Here is a 17,872-nt window from a genome sequence, read left to right on the forward strand (position 1 = left end):
CCAAACTGTGCTGATTTATATGCCGCTGAAGATATTTCCACCCAGTTTGACATGACTTTGTCCAATTTGGTGTGACAGTTACAACCAGAACCAGCGTGGATGCTTTTGAAGTTAATGTCACCCAACTCAGGACAATGGTTCCTGAGGGACAGGCAGCAATCTTTGCCTACATTTAGATGCCAGATAGCATGTGGAATCAAGATGGACCAAATAAACCATAATTAAGAATTAGCATCCCTCTGACACAAACTCATTCAGGTCAAGGTGAGGCCCTGCCCCAGGTGAGGGACAGATTAGAGCCCTCAGTTGGGTGTGTGAACAACCCTAAAACTCACAGATTAACTAATCATATAAAAATCACATCTATTCCCCACCCCCAATTCCCAGGCAGTGCGGTAATAATTTTTTTATTTCACTATCCTAGACATATCTACTACTGACAACATCACTTTATTTATTCTTTTCCTTTTTAAATAGCAGGAGAGAAACCATTCCTCAAGAACAATATTGTTTTGGGTAAGGATTTGGTTTGTTCCACCTCCGTCCAAATGTGGATTTTAACTACCAACAGGTTTATATATTCTTCTCTAATATTCCAATGAGATTAAAACCCTCAATTTATCTATGAACTTGTTGTCTTCCCAGACTAGACAGATAAGGGAACCGAAGAACTGCCTTTTATTTATTCAACCTTATGACTGATGCAAGGCTCTTCAAAGTGCCGTATTCAGGTCAACTGTGAACAACAAGGGCTTGAAAAACGTTGCCCAGGGGAACATCCATTGGACCCAGTTCAAAAGGTCTTGGGACACAGCAATGGGCTGCATGTTAGGATCCTGTCCTAAAGAACAGGTGAACTAAGCTTCCAGGGTGGATCAAATGAACAGCACCTTACCTTGATGTGTTTGTAAGGGGGAGGTTTGCGCTCATTTTCCTGCGTTTCTTTGGCTTCCCGTTGGAACTTTATCTCTCGGAAGCGGGCTTCAGCTTCTTGCAAAGCTTTAAAAATAAACTATTTGCATGAATTGTAGGAACAAATATTTTATCCACATGAACATACCCTACCCTCCAACGTATAATGCGCAGGCAGATTATGAACATGCCCACTCACAGGATTTGAGGGAAGTGCTTGGATATTTGTACCTCAATTGTTTGATCCAGCAGCACTTCATATTATCTTTGGGGTTGACATCAATGTCACATCAAGGTTTCAAATTAAAGAAACTCCACTATGAGGACTTTTAGGAAGTGGAAAACCAATGCCCAAGACTCTTTTATGTAATATATTTATGTATTTGCCCATTATCGCACCACACCTTCTAGAGTTCCTACAGCAGTTAACAACGCAGCCTAAAAACATACAACGTAATAGTAAAATCTAATACTTGAAATGAGTAAACAGAACATACAAATGAACCACAGTGAGAGACTTCTCCGTACAGTGACCGTAAACACATCATTTAACTGCTTGAAAGACAAGATATTAGTCTGGCAGTAGGGACCTGCACCTTCAGACAATTTCTGGCATCCTTAGTGTTTACAGTGCTTTCAATTATTCAAATTGCATTACATACATTATCTCAGTAACCCTTACAAGCTTGTAAAGCAGGTGAGTAATCACTATATTACAGATACAGAGGCTTGAAAATAGAGTGGCTGGACTAAGGTCACCTAGCCACTGTGTGACACTAAAGACCCAGAGGTTTCTGGGGAATATAGCGTTTCAGAAGAAGAAGAAGAGTTTGGATTTGATATCCCGCCTTTCACTCCCTTTAAGGAGTCTCAAAGCGGCTAACATTCTCCTTTCCCTTCCTCCCCCACAACAAACACTCTGTGAGGTGAGTGGGGCTGAGAGACTTCAGAGAAGTGTGATTAGCCCAAGGTCACCCAGCAGCTGCATGTGGAGGAGCGGGGAATCGAACCCGGTTCCCCAGATTACGAGACTACAGCTCTTAACCACTACACTGGCTCTCTCAAAGCATCTTCCGATCATCTCTGCTCATTCTTGTTTCTCTGCTGCTGGATCTGGCTGAAGGCCACAGTTGCAGTTAAGTTCTTTTTTTAAAAAAAGATAACCCCTGTTAATACCATTTCTAAAATAAATATACCCATTTCCTTGGGTGAAAAGCAAGTTAACAAGCTTCTTCAAATGCAATGCAAGCAGAAACAAAGTGAGTTGAAAGCTGACCAATGCAGCCTCAATCCATTTATAGCATTGCAGTTCGTGGCTGAAGTGCAGTGGTGTTTTATTTTAAAAATGGTACTATCGCATTGTATTACAGTACTCTGCAGGAGTGCCAGCTTGGCTCTGCAATCATGGTGCAAGACCCTGGCACAGAAATTTGTGGGTACCTGGCCCCTTCATGGGGAATTTTGTGGGTGCTTGGGCACCCAGGTCCCCAGAACCTATGGTACTGTAGAACCTTGGTTCCTGAACACCTGTTGTCGTACGTTTCAGTTCTCGAATGCCAAAAAGCCAGGAAGTAAATGCCTCCGTTTTTGAACATTTTTCGGAACCCAAACATGTGACACGGCTTCCGCTGAGTGCAAGAAGCTCTTGCAACCAATGAGAAGCTGTACCTCGGTTTTCAAACATTTTGGAACCAGATTTCGTTTGAGAACCAAGGTACGACTGTACTCTGTTTTTAGCTAAATGATTAAATAGCCATACCATTTTTGAAGACTTTTCCAATTCCTTTAATTCCCTGGTACCGACTTCCCCTGTCTCCTTCCATATAGGGAAACACACGAGCCTGGTGCGTCCAGTAATAGTCTTTAGAGCCAAAGAAAAACACAGGAAACTCTCCAATCTCGTGCTTCATTTTCTGGATATTTGGAGGAACGTTTTTCGGATGGCAGACTTCTGCAGGCCACCACCTACCCCAAAAGAAGAAGGGAGAATTTGAGAACCTTGTTCTCTCTGAAGAAAACCAATAAAAGGTTATTGAATCTCAGCCCTGTCATGAATAATGGGCTCGTACAGGAATTCCCCCTGCCTTAAGCTGCTCAAGGAAAGGGTGGGATACAAGCGTGCATTAATAAAAATAAAGGCCACTTCAAATAGTCATTCTATTTTTAGAAGTCCAAACCTGTAGTTTCCCAGTTTGACCCAAATAATATCCTGAAAATGGATTTTCTTTCCTGCTTTGCAGTCGTTACAGTACCAGCTTCCATCCGGCATTTCAATGTTTAAACAATCTGGGTGAAACGCTGCAGGGCAAGATTCACAACACAAAAGGCTTCCCCCTGCAGGAAAAGAAACCCACATTTAAATAGCAATGTACTTGCTGAATGGTCGGCAGCACAAGTCACCTAACGGGAGGAGAAAGGGAGCCTGGGACAACATGCAGTAATCTGCCTGAACACCTGGCCTCCTGGATGTCTCCAAACGGTGAATGTGATCCTTCACAGGCAATGCAACTTTGTTCAGAACAGGTTCCACTTCTAATCCGGGTTGGGTGGGGGTGGAGCACCTTTTCTAGCCTGGGGGGCTACAGCTCTTCATGGGGAACATTCCAAGGGCCACATGGCAGTGGCAGGCAGGCAAGAGCTGCCAATAAAACTGGTCAGTCGCAGCAATGGTTCTATTTCTTACAAATGCATTTTTGTCTGTGGAAAGAGGCAGGTTCCATAAACCTTTATGTATTTGTCACCAATACGTGTTTTTAATGTTTGATCGCATTTATTATTATTATTATTACTACTCTGTTGGGAGCCACCCAGAGTGGCTGGGGAAACTCAGCCAGATGGGTGGGGTAATAATAATAATAATAATAATAATAATAATAATAATAATAATAACAATCCTCAAACCTTGTTGCTTGCATTTTTAACCATGCGTTTATTATGGTCAACCAACCAATTACAGGACGCGAAGGATTTCTGTACAAATTCACAACCTCGGTGAAAGAAATTACGTAAAAATGATAAGCTAAAACTAACGATTCTAAGACACCTGAGGGAGCCTTATATCTCAATGTAGCTTAGATGTGGTTCTAAGACAGTCACCCATACAGGCATAAACCAGGCCATATACCCTGGTGCACATGGTAAAATTAATGAATGTTAGAATGACGTTGGTTTAGAAATTATGTGGTTTCCAGCTGTAATGGTTAAGTAAAAGAAAAGAAAGGCTAAAAATTAAATGAAAAATAAGGGAGAGGATTTGCTGAATTAATAATTAGAAATTGGAATACAGAAAGGGGAGGTATGAGGAAGTCGGGGAAGTAAGTTACAAGAAAATAAGGGATTGAAATTATACTTGTTTTTGTTTGTGTTTGTTTGTATTGTTGTTTTGTTTTGTCTTTTATATAATTTTTGAAACTTTAATAAATATCTTTTAAAAATATATATATATACCCTGGTGCACATGACAATGGGCAGGTGTTTTCTTAACTGTCCAGTACTGAGGAGGGACTCTATAGAATCTATGGCAAAGACTGAGGACAAAACCACCTTCTAAGAGGATATATTATGCCCTTTCTAACCTCAATAAAACTGTAATAAAAGGACATGTGTCTGTGGGCCTTACTGCAAGTGCTCCACACACTGATACATTTAGACATAGAATTGTAGAGTTGGAAGGAACCCAAAGTTTCACCTTGTGCAGGCAAGTCCGGCTCCCAAAAGACTGCGATCTACTCTCAGTGTAAAAAAACTGGCAGTGATCTACACATTGTCATTGGAGGGAGGAGGAGCGTGGGTGGGGTGGGTGGATTGCCCAGAGTTGTTGAACCCAGAGTTGCTGAGCTTTTCCGGGGTAGGACCGCCCAGAGTTCTTCAGCTTTTATTTGTTAACTTTTGGTAAACTTTATTTAATCCCATGATCGATAAGGGTCCCGCCATCTACCAGGATGAGCCGGGGATCTACCGGTAGATGGCGATCTACCAGTTGGATGTGCCTGATCTAGGGTGACCAACCCCCTGCAATGCAAGAACATGCAAATTCCTGGGTTCTAAATGCGGTCTCCCCCCGCATGCGCCCTCACAACAACACACATTTTGGAATGGCAAAGGAAGCTGTTTAAATAGAATAAGCAAACTTTAAGGAAAGAAAACTTACTGCAGTAATAGATTTTATATACCGTACTTTTGGCACTATAGGACGCACCCGACCATAGGATGCACCTTGTTTTAGAGGGAGAGAACAAGAAAAAAAAAATTCCCTCTCTGCTCAGTGCCCCTTCAGCGAAGCGGTAGGAGAAACGGAGCCCCTTCCATTTCTCCCCCCGCTTCGCTGAAGGGGCGCTGCGCAGCTCTCCCTCTCTGCTGAAGAAAGGAGAGTCTTGCTCTCCCGGCTTCAGCAAAAGGAACCTGAAGCCTTCAGAGCGCAGTGCGAGTTCAGTGCTGCACTCTCCAGGCTTCAGCGAAAGCAACGCGAAGCCTCCAGAGCGTGGAGGGAGTGCTCCCTCTGCACTTTGGAGGCTTCGCATTGCTATCGCTGAAGCCAAGGAGCCTGCATTCGTTCCATAGGACGCACACACATTTCTCCTTAATTTTTGGAGGGGAAAATGCGTCCTATAGAGCGAAAAATACGGTATATACCGTACTTTTGGCACTATAGGACGCACCCGACCATAGGATGCACCTTGTTTTAGAGGGGGAGAACAAGAAGAAAAAAAGCTCCCCCTCTCTGCTCAGCGCCCCTTCAGCGAAGCGGGAGGAGAAACGGAGCCCCTTCCATTTCTCCTCCCGCTTGGCTGAAGGGGCGCTTCACAGCTCTCCCTCTCTCCTGAAGCCGGGAGTCTTGCTCTCCCGGCTTCAGCAAAAGGAACCTGAAGCCTTTGGAGCACAACAGGAAGTCGCGCTGTGCTCCAAAGGCTTCGGGTTCCTTTCGCTGAAGGCTTCAGCAAAAGGAACCCGAAGCCTGCGGAGCGCAGCAGGAACTTGTGCTGCGCTCCGAAGGCTTCAGGTGGCTATCCCTGAAGCCTGGAGAGGGGTTGGTGCGCACCGACCCCTCTCGCTCTGAAGGCTTCAGCGAAAGCAACGCGAAGCCTCCGGAGCGCGGAGGGAGCGCTCCCTCTGCGCTTTTGAGGCTTCGCGTTGCTATCGCTGAAGCCAAGGAGCCTGCATTTGCTCCATAGGACGCACACACATTTCCCCTTAATTTTTGAAGGGGAAAAGGTGCGTCCTATAGAGCGAAAAATGCGGTAATAATCTTTTCAAAACAGTGAAATTTAAATGCCCGTTACTTTTATAAGAAAAAAAATAAAGACACTCCTTTATTTACCTTTCGAGCATACAAAGCACCAGCTTACATTGACATGCGCGTGATGACTCTTCCCTTTAGTGGCAATGAAGTGATTGGTGCAAACTATGCTGCTGGAAGTGATCACGGAGCACCCTGCAGCAACGCAACCGTCTCCAGCATGGTAAGCCACAGGGCAGCGGACGCAACGCACCATTTTGCCTGGCGGAAACAAAAAATAATAATAATAATACACGTGCATCGCCCTTTAAGAAGATTGACGGAAAACGTTGGGGAATCAATGGGAAATTTCATTGCCAATGGCCACGGTTCGCATGGGAAATCTTACGATGCAGACCCACTGCACTCGGACAGCACTCAATCTTAATTTGCACTGATCTGCACTGAATGAGCAAAAGCAAGAACCTCCTTTGCCTTCCCTGCTCCCAAGTCTACCCCAACTAAAAGATGAGCAGCCTTTTGGCGAGTAAGGCTGCTCTGACACAGTGATTTCAAGGCCCCACTCTAAGACAACCGTATCAGCAAGCAAGCACTAAGGTCTGGGCTTTAGGGTACTGTAGCTGAAGTAGGATCTGGGTGCAGAGGTATTCCTCAGTGTCAGCAAACTGATGCAAAACAGAAGTGTGGCAAAACTTTATGTGGTGCGTATCAGGGTGAATGTGGAATGAATGTTATACGTTGTCTAGCGTTTCGTTTGCATCAACTCTCAGTGCTAACCTTGCAAATTTCTCTGTTAACAGAATTAATGCAAAATGTATGAGACTTGCCCTAAAAATTCAACAAGTTTAAGGAACTGGGCAATTTCTGCTCTAAAAGGTCTTATAGTGCATAAGGCAGTAAAGTAAAACGGGTATCTATATTGAGCATAACTATAAGAAATAAGAGTTTAAAATCCAAGTCTTATTGATTTTAATGAAGGAGTCATTCACATGGTGGAATCAATATGACAACTTCTGCATGTTTGCAAATCTAACACAGCTTCTAACCTTCCACCTCTGTTGAATACTTAATGATTTGTGGCCTCCCTTCAGAGATTTATCCTTGCCTCATTCCACGCTGACCATTAAAAGGCAAGGATAGCTTGGTTTTGTACTGCTTTGCAAAGTAGAAACCATAGGATGCACCTAGTTTTTGGAGGAGGAAAACAAGAAAGAAAATATTCTGAATCTCAGAAGCCAGCACAGCAAGAGGGGTCACTGCGCAGTGGAAGCAGCAATCCCTCTTGCTGTTCTGGCTTCTGGGATAGCTGTGCAGCCTGCATTCGCTCCATAAGATGCACACAAATTTCCACTTACTTTTTAGGAGGGAAAAAGTGAGTCTTATAGAGCAAAAAATATGGTACTTCTGCTATTTGCAAACGCACAGAAGCAGCTACCACCAAATGCGTCTGTGCACAGTGGCACTTATACCAGCAACCCAGATCGACTTATGGACGACCCTCTGGAACTGATTACATCCGTAAGTAGAGGTTCCACTGTATATGGAATTTTATCCTAGTACTAGTTATTTCTGAGAGCTTCTGCTGCTGGCATGGAAGCTCTTCATGCTTTTCGCTGAGTGTTCACATGACAAATGGCAGTAGCATCTAGGCTGTGGATAACATGGTGTGTGAATCACCTCTGCGACAGTACTCTAAATATGTAAGGTGGGGGAAGTAACTGAAAATAAATACCTTTGGATACTTTGGGATTTGAAGGGTTAGCAACGTGACAGTTCGCACAACTGTGGAGAGGGCATCGGAAACCCCTGTTCTCAAACACCGTGAGGCGGAACTTTTTCACACAAGCTTCATGGTAGAATTTTCCGCAGTGGGATACAATACAGCGTTTCACTACTGATTTTTTCTCTTTACAGACAAAACATGTGTGAACACCTAATAAAAATAATTAAAAACAAGTTGAATGTTTTTAAACTCTAAAGACTACAAAAACACCTTACTTCTACTGGTAATTAATTAAAACACCAAAAACTGAAGTTTCTAAATTAAAAATCCGCCACCACACTTAATAAACATTATGACTGATTAGTCTTCACATGTACTTCTTCACTAATGCATCTCCTATGAATATTTAAGACGAAGATCCTAAATGCCTCTATCAAGGAAGCCAGAGTTTCCACCTTTTATCAGCCACCATATTTTTCCAGCAGATGCACTATTTATACATCAGTAAACTACCTGTATCTTAAGTTTTCTTATATTTCATTGCCCTGCCATGATGTGCAAGCAGGGCTCAATTTCTTACAGATAAAAACATTCCCAATATTATATATAACATGTACATGCACTTTCTGACACCCCCCCCAAAAGGCAAATGTATCCAATCCCTATGAGAGCCATTATGAGAGAAGACTGGGTGGGCCGTAACCCTGATCAGGGCAAACATCTACCTTAAATTATAGCTTTCCAAAAGTACATTCAGATTCTAGAACATCTAAAATGTCTCAGGGGATTTAGGCAGGTTTTGTATCCCAAACTGAAAATGTGTTTAGCACTGTAATAAAGAAAGGAACACAACACCTGAAAAGAATGAGAGAGATGTGATATTCTAATAATGTAAAAAGAGGCCTGCTGGATTGACATGAAAAGCTGGTCTAGTCCAATGTCCTGTTCTCACAGTGGCCAACCAGAGGCCAAAGGGAAGTCCGCAAGCAGGAGATGACAGTGCACTTTCCACTTGTGATTCCCAGCAACAACAGAGACACACTGCCTCTGTATACAGTGGTACCTTGATTCTCAAACGCCTTGTTAATTGAACAACTTGGAACCCAAACTCTGCAAACCCAGAAGTGTTCCGGTTTGCAAACCTTTTTCGGAAGCCGAACGTGCTCCGTTTTGAGTGCCACGCTTCCGTTTTGAGTTACACTGAGGTCTGTCTGTTTTTGCTATTTATTTTGCGTTTTTATTTTTGCGGCTGTGTGTGTGTGTGTGACTGTGAGGAACCCAGTTCAACTACAGATTGATTGTGTGACTGCAGTACATTGTTTCTTGCTTTCATTTTATGGACCAATGGTCTTGTTAAGATAGTAAAATTCACGTGAAATTGCTGTTTTAGGGGTTGCTTTTAAAAGTCTGGAACGGATGAATCCATTTTGCATTAATTTCTATGGGAAAACGTGCCTTGTTTTTGGAACGCTTTGGTCTTGGAACGGACTTCTGGAATGGATTAAGTTTGAGAACCAAGGGACCACTGTACATTTCCACAGGCAGGTTCACACAATCCATCACAGAAGCACCACAAGCAGAAAAAAGTAACACCGCAAGGAATGTTTACTGAGCAACCTCTTCCTGATTACCCATGCAATTCAACCAAGTCCTAAACTTGCAAGAGAAGGCAAAGCTCCTTCAGATTATTAGCTGAAAAAACCAGAGGAAAGCCTTCCCAATCCCAAATAAGAAAGATTTTTTGCAGGAGGGGGAAAAAACAACTTAGAGTGAACTTGATAACGGAAATCTTATCCTCCAGGTAAGCATGGCATTAAACAATTTCTTCAAACGAAATATGCAAATATTGCTGGCATGCATGAGCGAAGACTTGCCTGAAGAGCATTCGCTGCAAATAAAGTGTTCCGAGGTCTTTCCAGAGAACCCGGTGCATCTTGCATGAAAAGCACCAAAACACCGTCCTTCACAGAGCAGCAAGTCTCCAGGCTTTTCACAGAGCTATGGGGAAAAAAAGTTAAGGAGTTGAAAAAGGGTACAGGATACTAATGAACTGTTTCTGTCCTTCTCAGCAACCTTTCTCAGTTTTATGACATATTTAAAAGCACATTTCTATTCCACAATTTCAATCCTGTATGCATGAGCAAAGGAACAGGAAAACACTCTTCTTTCCACTCATTTAACAACCTTTTTGATCCTTCAGTGAGAGCAATTAGAATCTTGCCCAATTCTATTTATGCCTACAGTGTAGTGCATGTTACTGAGATCACTTCAGAGTACAGTCGTACCTCGGAAGTCAAATGGAATCCATTTCGGAAGTCCATTTGGCTTCCAAAACGTTCAGAAACCAAAGCACGGCTTCTGATTGGCTGCAGGAAGCCGCGGAAGCCGCGTCGGACGTTTGGCTTCCAAAAATAGTTTGCAAACAGTCACTTCCAGGTTTGCGACGTTTGGGAGGCAAAACATTCAGGAACTAAGCTGTTTGACTTCCAAGGTACGACTGTACTGCAACTTGTCACCTACTCAAACAAAATGTCTCCCTTACCTGACAAACATATTCTTTCCTTGTTGCTCCTCCACGATCAGACTTTTTGTACGACAGAGAGGCTTCTGCAAGACCTTCGTCTGCACTTTCATAAGGAGACTCTGATCTCTCGTCTCCTTGACTGTCTGAAATCTAGAGGAGAATAAATAAAAGGAGGAATTCAATGTCACATTCTTCCAAACTGTTTGTGCAAGCGCTGTAGCTTGCCAGATGCAACAATCCCCTCTCCCCTCCCTGCCCCCCACGCTGTTTTAAGGGTTCCCCCAACTTTCCCAGATCCAGTCAGGGGGCATTAGAGAGGGGAAAGTGCAAGTCCCGGTACAGGGCTTCCTCTGATGGGGTGTGTTAGGTGAATCCTGCCCAAACTTTCTTACATTCTCATTCAACAAACTCCTTTTTTTTGTGACAGAAGACCACTGCAAGTATGAGTGTGCGTGGCCCACTGTTATCGAATAGGCTCTACTATAAGCAAAAGGGAAATGGTCCTACAAAGAAAAAGCATTTATGACATTTCAATGGAACACCTGTCAAATACTCAGTGAGTGAAATGTTTCCTATTCTGACATGGGTGCTTCCTAGTGGATAGGCTGTCTAAGGGTACTTAGAATGGAGCAGGAAAAACCTATTCTTGGATTCAATCCATCATTACTGTTAATAATAATAATAATAATAATAATAATAATAATAATAATAAAAAATTTTATTTATATCCCACCCTCCCCAGCCGAAGCCGGGTTCAGAGCGGCTAACATCAAATGTATAACACATTAACATAAAATCAGACAATCAATTAAAATACATCCTCAAATCAGATCAGGATCAGAATAAAATCCAATCAGATGGCAACCCGCAGATTAGGGTTGCGGACCTTAAATGCTCACCAGGCCCAACTGTTTGTGCTGAACTTATATGGACCTGTGAGAAAAATTGGGAGGCCACTTTCATGAAAGTTCTTATGAAAGGGAAGAGGAGTCAGACTGAACCCCGACCAAAGGCCTGGCAGAACAGCTCCGTCTTGCAGGCGCTGCAGAAAGATGTCAAGTCCCGCAGGGCCCTAGTCTCTTGTGACAGAGCATTCCACCAGATTGGAGCCACAGCCGAAAAAGCCCAGGCTCTAGTTGAGGCCAACCTAGCCTCTCTGTGGCCTGGGACCTTCAAGATGTTTTTATTTGAAGACCGTAAGTTCCTCTGTGGGACATACCAGGAGAGGCGGTCCCATAGGTACAAGGGTCCTAGGCCGTATAGGGCTTTAAAGGTTAGAAACTAGAAACTGGAAGACAGAAAAGTTCCAAGAGGAGCCTGTCTGTTGAAGGTGACAGCTCTGGGGTTCTGCAAAAAATCCCCTTGTAGATTTAGCAGGGTTTCAGAATCTCTGCCAACAGCACAGAACAATATCCAGTGAAATATCAGTGGACCACGATAGAATCTGGTTCTGAGCCAAGGTAACAAGGAAATGGGAAGTGAGAGGGGAAGCCAAAGAAGTATTAAGAGTCAGTTGATGGTGCTCGGGAGAAATAAATGCTACAACATAAATCCAGACAGTTAAATTTGAGATCATGAAATTTAGCTAAATGTGTTTAAAACTTACAACCTGGCTCCATATACAATGTGATTCCAACATGCAAGTGTAGAAACTGATAGAGAGTTCAGAATACGGCTTTCAGAGATTACAAAGAGCTTTCTCTCAGAGTGAGGACAGCACAGTAACTAAAGAGGCACTCTTTCCCCAGAAGAAAAATTGAATGTGCATTGTCTCAAAAAGTGAGCCAGATATGCTACCTGATATAGGATGCTCTCCTTCACTGAGTGTGATATCCTTCCAGTAGCACCTTAAAGACCAACTAAGTTAGTTCTTGGTATGAGCTTTCATGTGCATGCACACTTCTTCAGATACACTCAGTGTATCTGAAGAAGTGTGCATGCACACGAAAGCTCATACCAAGAACTAACTTAGTTGGTCTTTAAGGTGCTACTGGAAGGAATTTTTTTTTGTTTTGACTATGGCAGACCAACACGGCTACCTATCTGTAACTGGAACTATGGAAAGCACCACACTGAGCCGCATGAAATGGAAGTCCATCAACCTCACCAGTGTATCTGAAGAAGTGTGCATGCACACGAAAGCTCATACCAAGAACTAACTTAGCTGGTCTTTAAGGTGCTACTGGAAGGAATTTTTTTTTGTTTTGACTGTGATATCCTTAACATGCATACTTACAAACTTTGCAGAATTCAGATTTTCTTCGTGGTTATTTGACAAGTACAAAATCTACATAATCCTAAAAATTCTAGGAATTCTCTTGCACAATTTTGTGGACGTGAACCACCAAAATTATTTGCTAAATTTGCTGCATATTAGCTAACACACTAAAAATCACTTTCTCCAGTTCATTGTACATGGCAGATAATGTACAGTATTTGTGTTCGGTTTTAACTGCTGTTCCCCTCTTTCTTATTGTTTTTATGGTCTTTTCCATCAGGAGAGTAGGATATAAATGCTTAAATTAACATACATAAACACAAGCAGACAACAATATCAATAACTGGGTTAACAGCTAGTCTCAACCAAGAAGGTTGAGGGTTTTAATTCCTCCAAGCCAGCTCCAAAATTTTGTCCCACCAAAATGCTTATATTGTTCCAGTTTCCTATATTAGTTTGTATGCTTTGTCGTCACTATTTTAAATTGCACTACCTGGAGATATAAAGGTCTAGAATATAAATTACAAATAAATAAATAAAAAATAAACAAGTTAACTTTATTTATTTATTTACACAATTTATATACCACTTTTCCAGTAAAGTTTCCACATATAATGGAATGTGTTTTAGGCTTTTCATGGTTTTATCCCTCTGCAGAGTTCGGGGAGCCTTGTGAAATGGAGCCTACCTCCCAAAGACTGATAAATTCCGAAGGGCTCTGGAATATTTTTTGGCAGCTATGGTTGGAATAGCTGCTGAAACCCTAGTGGCCCTCAGGGATTACTTGGGTGGGTGGTTGCCATTGATTGCTCCCAAGTGCCCTCTTTTGCTGAGCAGAATCCACGCAACATCTTGGTACACACCGGAACTGAGGGCAATGAAGCAAGCAGGAATACAGCGGGGTCACAAGTGGGAAAAGGCTCACGACAGTCTGGCTGAAGAGAGAGACTATTATCAGTCCACTCTGAGTTAGTGATGGAAGTGTAGAAACCGTCCCCGCCCCATTGCACCCTTTCAGTGTTGTCCAGAGGAGCTTTCCAATGTGGTGTAGGACCTTTTGAAATATGGCCCAGGGAGGAGATAGCAGAACCAACGGTAGAAAGCTGTGCTGCGTTTGAAAGATGCTCCGAGGATAGTCACCTGTATCCATCAAGACTTGGGCTCCACAATTAAAGCAGTGTCAATCATGGAAGTGTCTGATCTGGTTTTGCGGAATGACTTTTGAGTTATTCCAGCTTGAAGGATGTGGACAAGGTGCCTGGGCGAGTCTGGTCAGCCACTTGTATACTTGACTCTTGCCATCCATTGCTTATTTTGTCTAGCAGGGAGTCGGTCCACGAGGGCTGTAAATGTCTGATGGAGGCAGCAGTCTCAGCTTCTTTAGCCATTATTATATTGACCCTGAAGAAATCTAGCCTATAAGTCAGTGGTGAACATTCCCTTCCTGGCCAAGGAGATCAAAAGATCAGTACACCAGTAATAAAAAGATTTGGATTACACTAATCTCACTTTGGGGATTTTTAGTTGGGTTTCAGGGCTAGTTTGGGGGCAGAAACTATGCTTGACATGACCTTTGTTGAGAAAGAGACGAGAGGGCTGCTTCCTTATTGATTCTCCTGGACCTCTCAGTGGCTTTGGAGACAATCAGCCTTCTGTTTATAGCTTTCTACATTATGTCTGGGAGACAGGAGGCACTGCTTGATGGTTCTGCTCCTTTTGGGATAGCCATTTCCAGAAGACAGTGCTGGGGGGTTATTGCTGGACCCCCTGGCAGTAGTGCTTTGATGTTCAGCAGGGTTCTGTTCTTTTACCCATGCTGTTTAGCATCTCCATGAAATACTAGGTCATCTGGAGTTCTGTTCTGAGGTGTCACCAGTATACAAATGACACTCAACTTTAATCTCTCTCTTTCATCAGATGCTAGAAATGCTGTGGTTGTCCTGAAGCAGAGCCTGGGCATGGGTTGGATGAACTGGCTAGAAAAGGGTGAATAAATCAAGTTCCAATCGAGATAAAAACAGTGTCTTGTTGGTTGGTGGCTCATTCATCCAACCATCCAACTGAATGATGTCCAGTTTGTTCTAGATGGAGGTGCCGTCTAGAACTGATGCACCAACTGTAACCTTGTCTGGATTGAGTTGGCTTGACCACAATTTCCCACAATCTAGTAACCTACCACTTACCATTGTATGTAGGGCTGCCTATAAAAGTAAGTCTCTAGAAACTGTGCTTTGTCAGCTGTGATGGCTTCCAGTCCATTTCTGGGCCCAAAGTGAAATACTGACTTTCATCTAAGTAGTTTGGGATGAGGTTTCCTGAAAGACCACCTTCTCCCATATTTAGCCACACAAACTTTAAGGTCCTCTTTGGAAACCCTGCTTGGGGCGCATCTTCCTCACCCCAAATGACTTAAGGCAGGTTAGCAGCAGGAAGAGGCTGGTTTTGGTAATGGCTATACGCTGTGGTCTAAACCACTTTTCCACCTTTGCACGAAGTGTACAAAGAAATGTATTAAGGGAAGGCATTATTTACACAACACTACCATGTAAATGGTATGTAGCGAGTGGAACTAGGGACGCGGGTGGCGCTGTGGTCTAAACCACTGAGACTAGGGCTTGCCAATCGGAAGGTCGTGGTTCGAATCCCCGCGATGGGCTGAGCTCCCGTTGCTCGGCCCCAGCTCTTGCTAACCTAGCAGTTCGAAAGCACGTCAAAGTGCAAGTAGATAAATAGGTACCACTCCAGCGGAGAGGTAAACGGCGTTTCCGTGTGCTGCTCTGATTTTCCAAGAAGCGGCTTAGTCATGCTGGCGACATGACCCAGAAAAACTGTCTGCGGACAAACACCAGCTCCCTCAGCCAGTAAAGCGAGATGAGTGCCGCAACCCCAGAGTTGTTCGCGACTGGACTTAACTGTCAGGGGTCCTTTACCTTTTTTTAAATACCAGTTATAGTACACAGCCTTTTAAGGGAAGCCAGCCTGGCACAGTCTGTGTGGCCATTCTGGCCCCAGGTGAACACCTGTCTGCTTACTCATGTCTTCCAAAAAAATTGTGTGCCCCAGGCCTCTCAGGTTTAATTAAATAATAATCTAGAGGGTGCTGTGTGCAAATGTTTTTGCTGTATTTGTTTCGCTTTGATTTTATGCTTTTTGTTTTATATTTACATTATTTCTATTGTAAGTTGCACAGACTTTTGTGTTATGCAACAGCATACAAAAGCTGGAGAGATGATAGATAGATATAGTAATAGTGGTGTACATAGAATAAAAATAAGAACGTGCACTTCATGGGCTTCCAGCTGTTTTCCTGACCCAATTCAAAGTGCTAGCATTAACCTATAAAATCTCAAAATTGTCTGGAGCCAGATAACTGAAAGAGACCACTTGTCCAGTGTATGAACCTGTTAAGATGCCTAAGTCATCGCCAAAGCCTTGCTCCCCCTACTCTCTGAAATTAAGACATCTTTTTTGTTGATAATATTCAGACTTTTTCCGCCTCAGGGAGGTTTGATGTAACCTCAACTCTCCCTTCTTTAAAAGTAGGTAAGAGCTTTCATTTTAAGAAGGCTTTTGTTGTTAGGGTTAGGTGTGATTTTTATATCGTTTTATTGTTGTACTGATGCAATCTGGATTTTCCACAGTATTTAAATTATGCTATATTGCAATGCTAAGCCTTATAGTTAGCCATCATGGTTTTCTGGCACGAAGCAAAGGGCAGCATATCAATGGTTTAAATAAACTGTTTATTGTGTAAACAATCCTCTATTTACTTTCAAGTGTCATCTCCGAAAGTCTATTGAATGTACTGCAAACGCCATATAAGATTTGGGCTAATGTAGGAGAACAGCGAGGAACGCGGGTGGCGCTGTGGGTTAAACCACAGAGCCTCGGACTTGCTGATCAGAAGGTCGGCGGTTCGAGTCCCCGCGACAGGGTGAGCTCCCGTTGCTCAGTCCCTGCTCCTGCCAACCTAGAGTTCGAAAGCACGTCAAAGTGCAAGTAGATCAAGTAGGTACCGCTCTAGCGGGAAGGTAAACGGCGTTTCCGTGCGCTGCTCTGGTTCGCCAGAAGCAGCTTAGTCATGCTGGCCACATGACCCGGAAGCTGTATGCCGGCTCCCTCAGCCAGTAAAGCGAGATGAGGGCCGCAACCCCAGAGTCGGCCACGACTGGACCTAATGGTCAGGGGTCCCTTTACCTTTACCTTTAGGAGAACAGTGAACATGACAAACAAGTACCGTTCAATTTTTGAAACCTTTTTAACACGCCTGGACAGACATAGCACCCAGCTCTAGTTGCACACGGCTAGTCATACTACTGGTTCCTGAAATGAAGATACACAACTTCATGCACATTAAGAGTTCACTGCCAACTGGACAAGCACTAAGAGGATACAAAGTGCTGTCCAAATGTATACGCATGAACCGAAGCCTGCACCCAAGCTATACCCATTTCAACGTCTGCTAGGGTAAAAGAAACAACAAAAATAAAATGCCAGAACTAAATAAAAAACAATAATAATGTTTAGTATGAATTTGAAATACAGCACCAGGAATTTATGGTACGCATTTGGAATACCTTAAACTCTAGGAATTGGGAAATTTCCAGTTTGAATCTCACCTCACTAGGTGGTTTTGGACAGAGAAATGGCCCTACATCCAGCCTTCATATTTAAATCTCCAAAAGCCTGCCAAATAATGAAATACATCAAGAAAATTTTTATAAGCTAGGCCTCTGCATTTGCCCAGCCTTATCCATCTCTGGAGCCAGCCAGGCTCTAAAGCAAATGTCAGAACTGTAGCGTCAACCACATAGACCATTTAAAATTTATGACAGCTTGATTTAGGATATATAATAGCTTTCGTTATTGTTAGTAATTCAGTATTTCATATGCAATACAACCTACAGTGAGAAGAGCATAATGGCAAAGTAATATTATAGAGATTTTAGAAATTAATAATCTCTAAAGCAGGAGCCAGAAAACATTTTAATCTGTAACTATAGGAACCTAGGAATCTCCATTATACCGAGTCAGACCATTGGGTCCATCTAGGGTTTCAAAGCAAAATTATCTCCCAGACCTACCTGGAGATGCCAGGGAGGTGATCTATACTGAGCTACAACCCTTCCTATAAAACCTATGTTTAAAACCACAGAACAACAGAGATAGTTATTCCAAACCACCTGTACTAACAAACTAGGCTCCTCACCTAACCTTACCGGCCAGTCACACTTCCGGTAAATATCAATACCATGATGC

General features: G+C 43.0%; 1 protein-coding gene across 4 annotated transcripts in view; it reads right to left on the minus strand.

Moving 5' to 3' along the window:
• NSD2 (nuclear receptor binding SET domain protein 2) overlaps positions 1-17,872 on the minus strand; it is a 73,129-nt gene that overhangs the window by 10,365 nt on the left and 44,892 nt on the right. For all 4 annotated transcript variants that reach the window (XR_014168473.1, XM_081911698.1, XM_081911697.1 and 1 more), the window contains 7 exons: positions 10,414-10,545; positions 9,746-9,869; positions 7,881-8,081; positions 6,230-6,409; positions 3,090-3,246; positions 2,672-2,877; positions 896-999 (listed from right to left, as the gene is read on the minus strand). Coding sequence is in view for 3 of the 4 variants with exons in the window: in XM_081911698.1 (XP_081767824.1) it covers positions 896-999; positions 2,672-2,877; positions 3,090-3,246; positions 6,230-6,409; positions 7,881-8,081; positions 9,746-9,869; positions 10,414-10,545 (1,104 nt within the window). In the remaining variant the exon portion in view is untranslated. The remainder of the gene's footprint in view (positions 1-895; positions 1,000-2,671; positions 2,878-3,089; positions 3,247-6,229; positions 6,410-7,880; positions 8,082-9,745; positions 9,870-10,413; positions 10,546-17,872) is intronic.

This window comes from Podarcis melisellensis (genome assembly GCF_964234715.1).
Source record: "Podarcis melisellensis genome assembly, chromosome: 5".
Taxonomy (NCBI): domain Eukaryota; kingdom Metazoa; phylum Chordata; class Lepidosauria; order Squamata; family Lacertidae; genus Podarcis; species Podarcis melisellensis.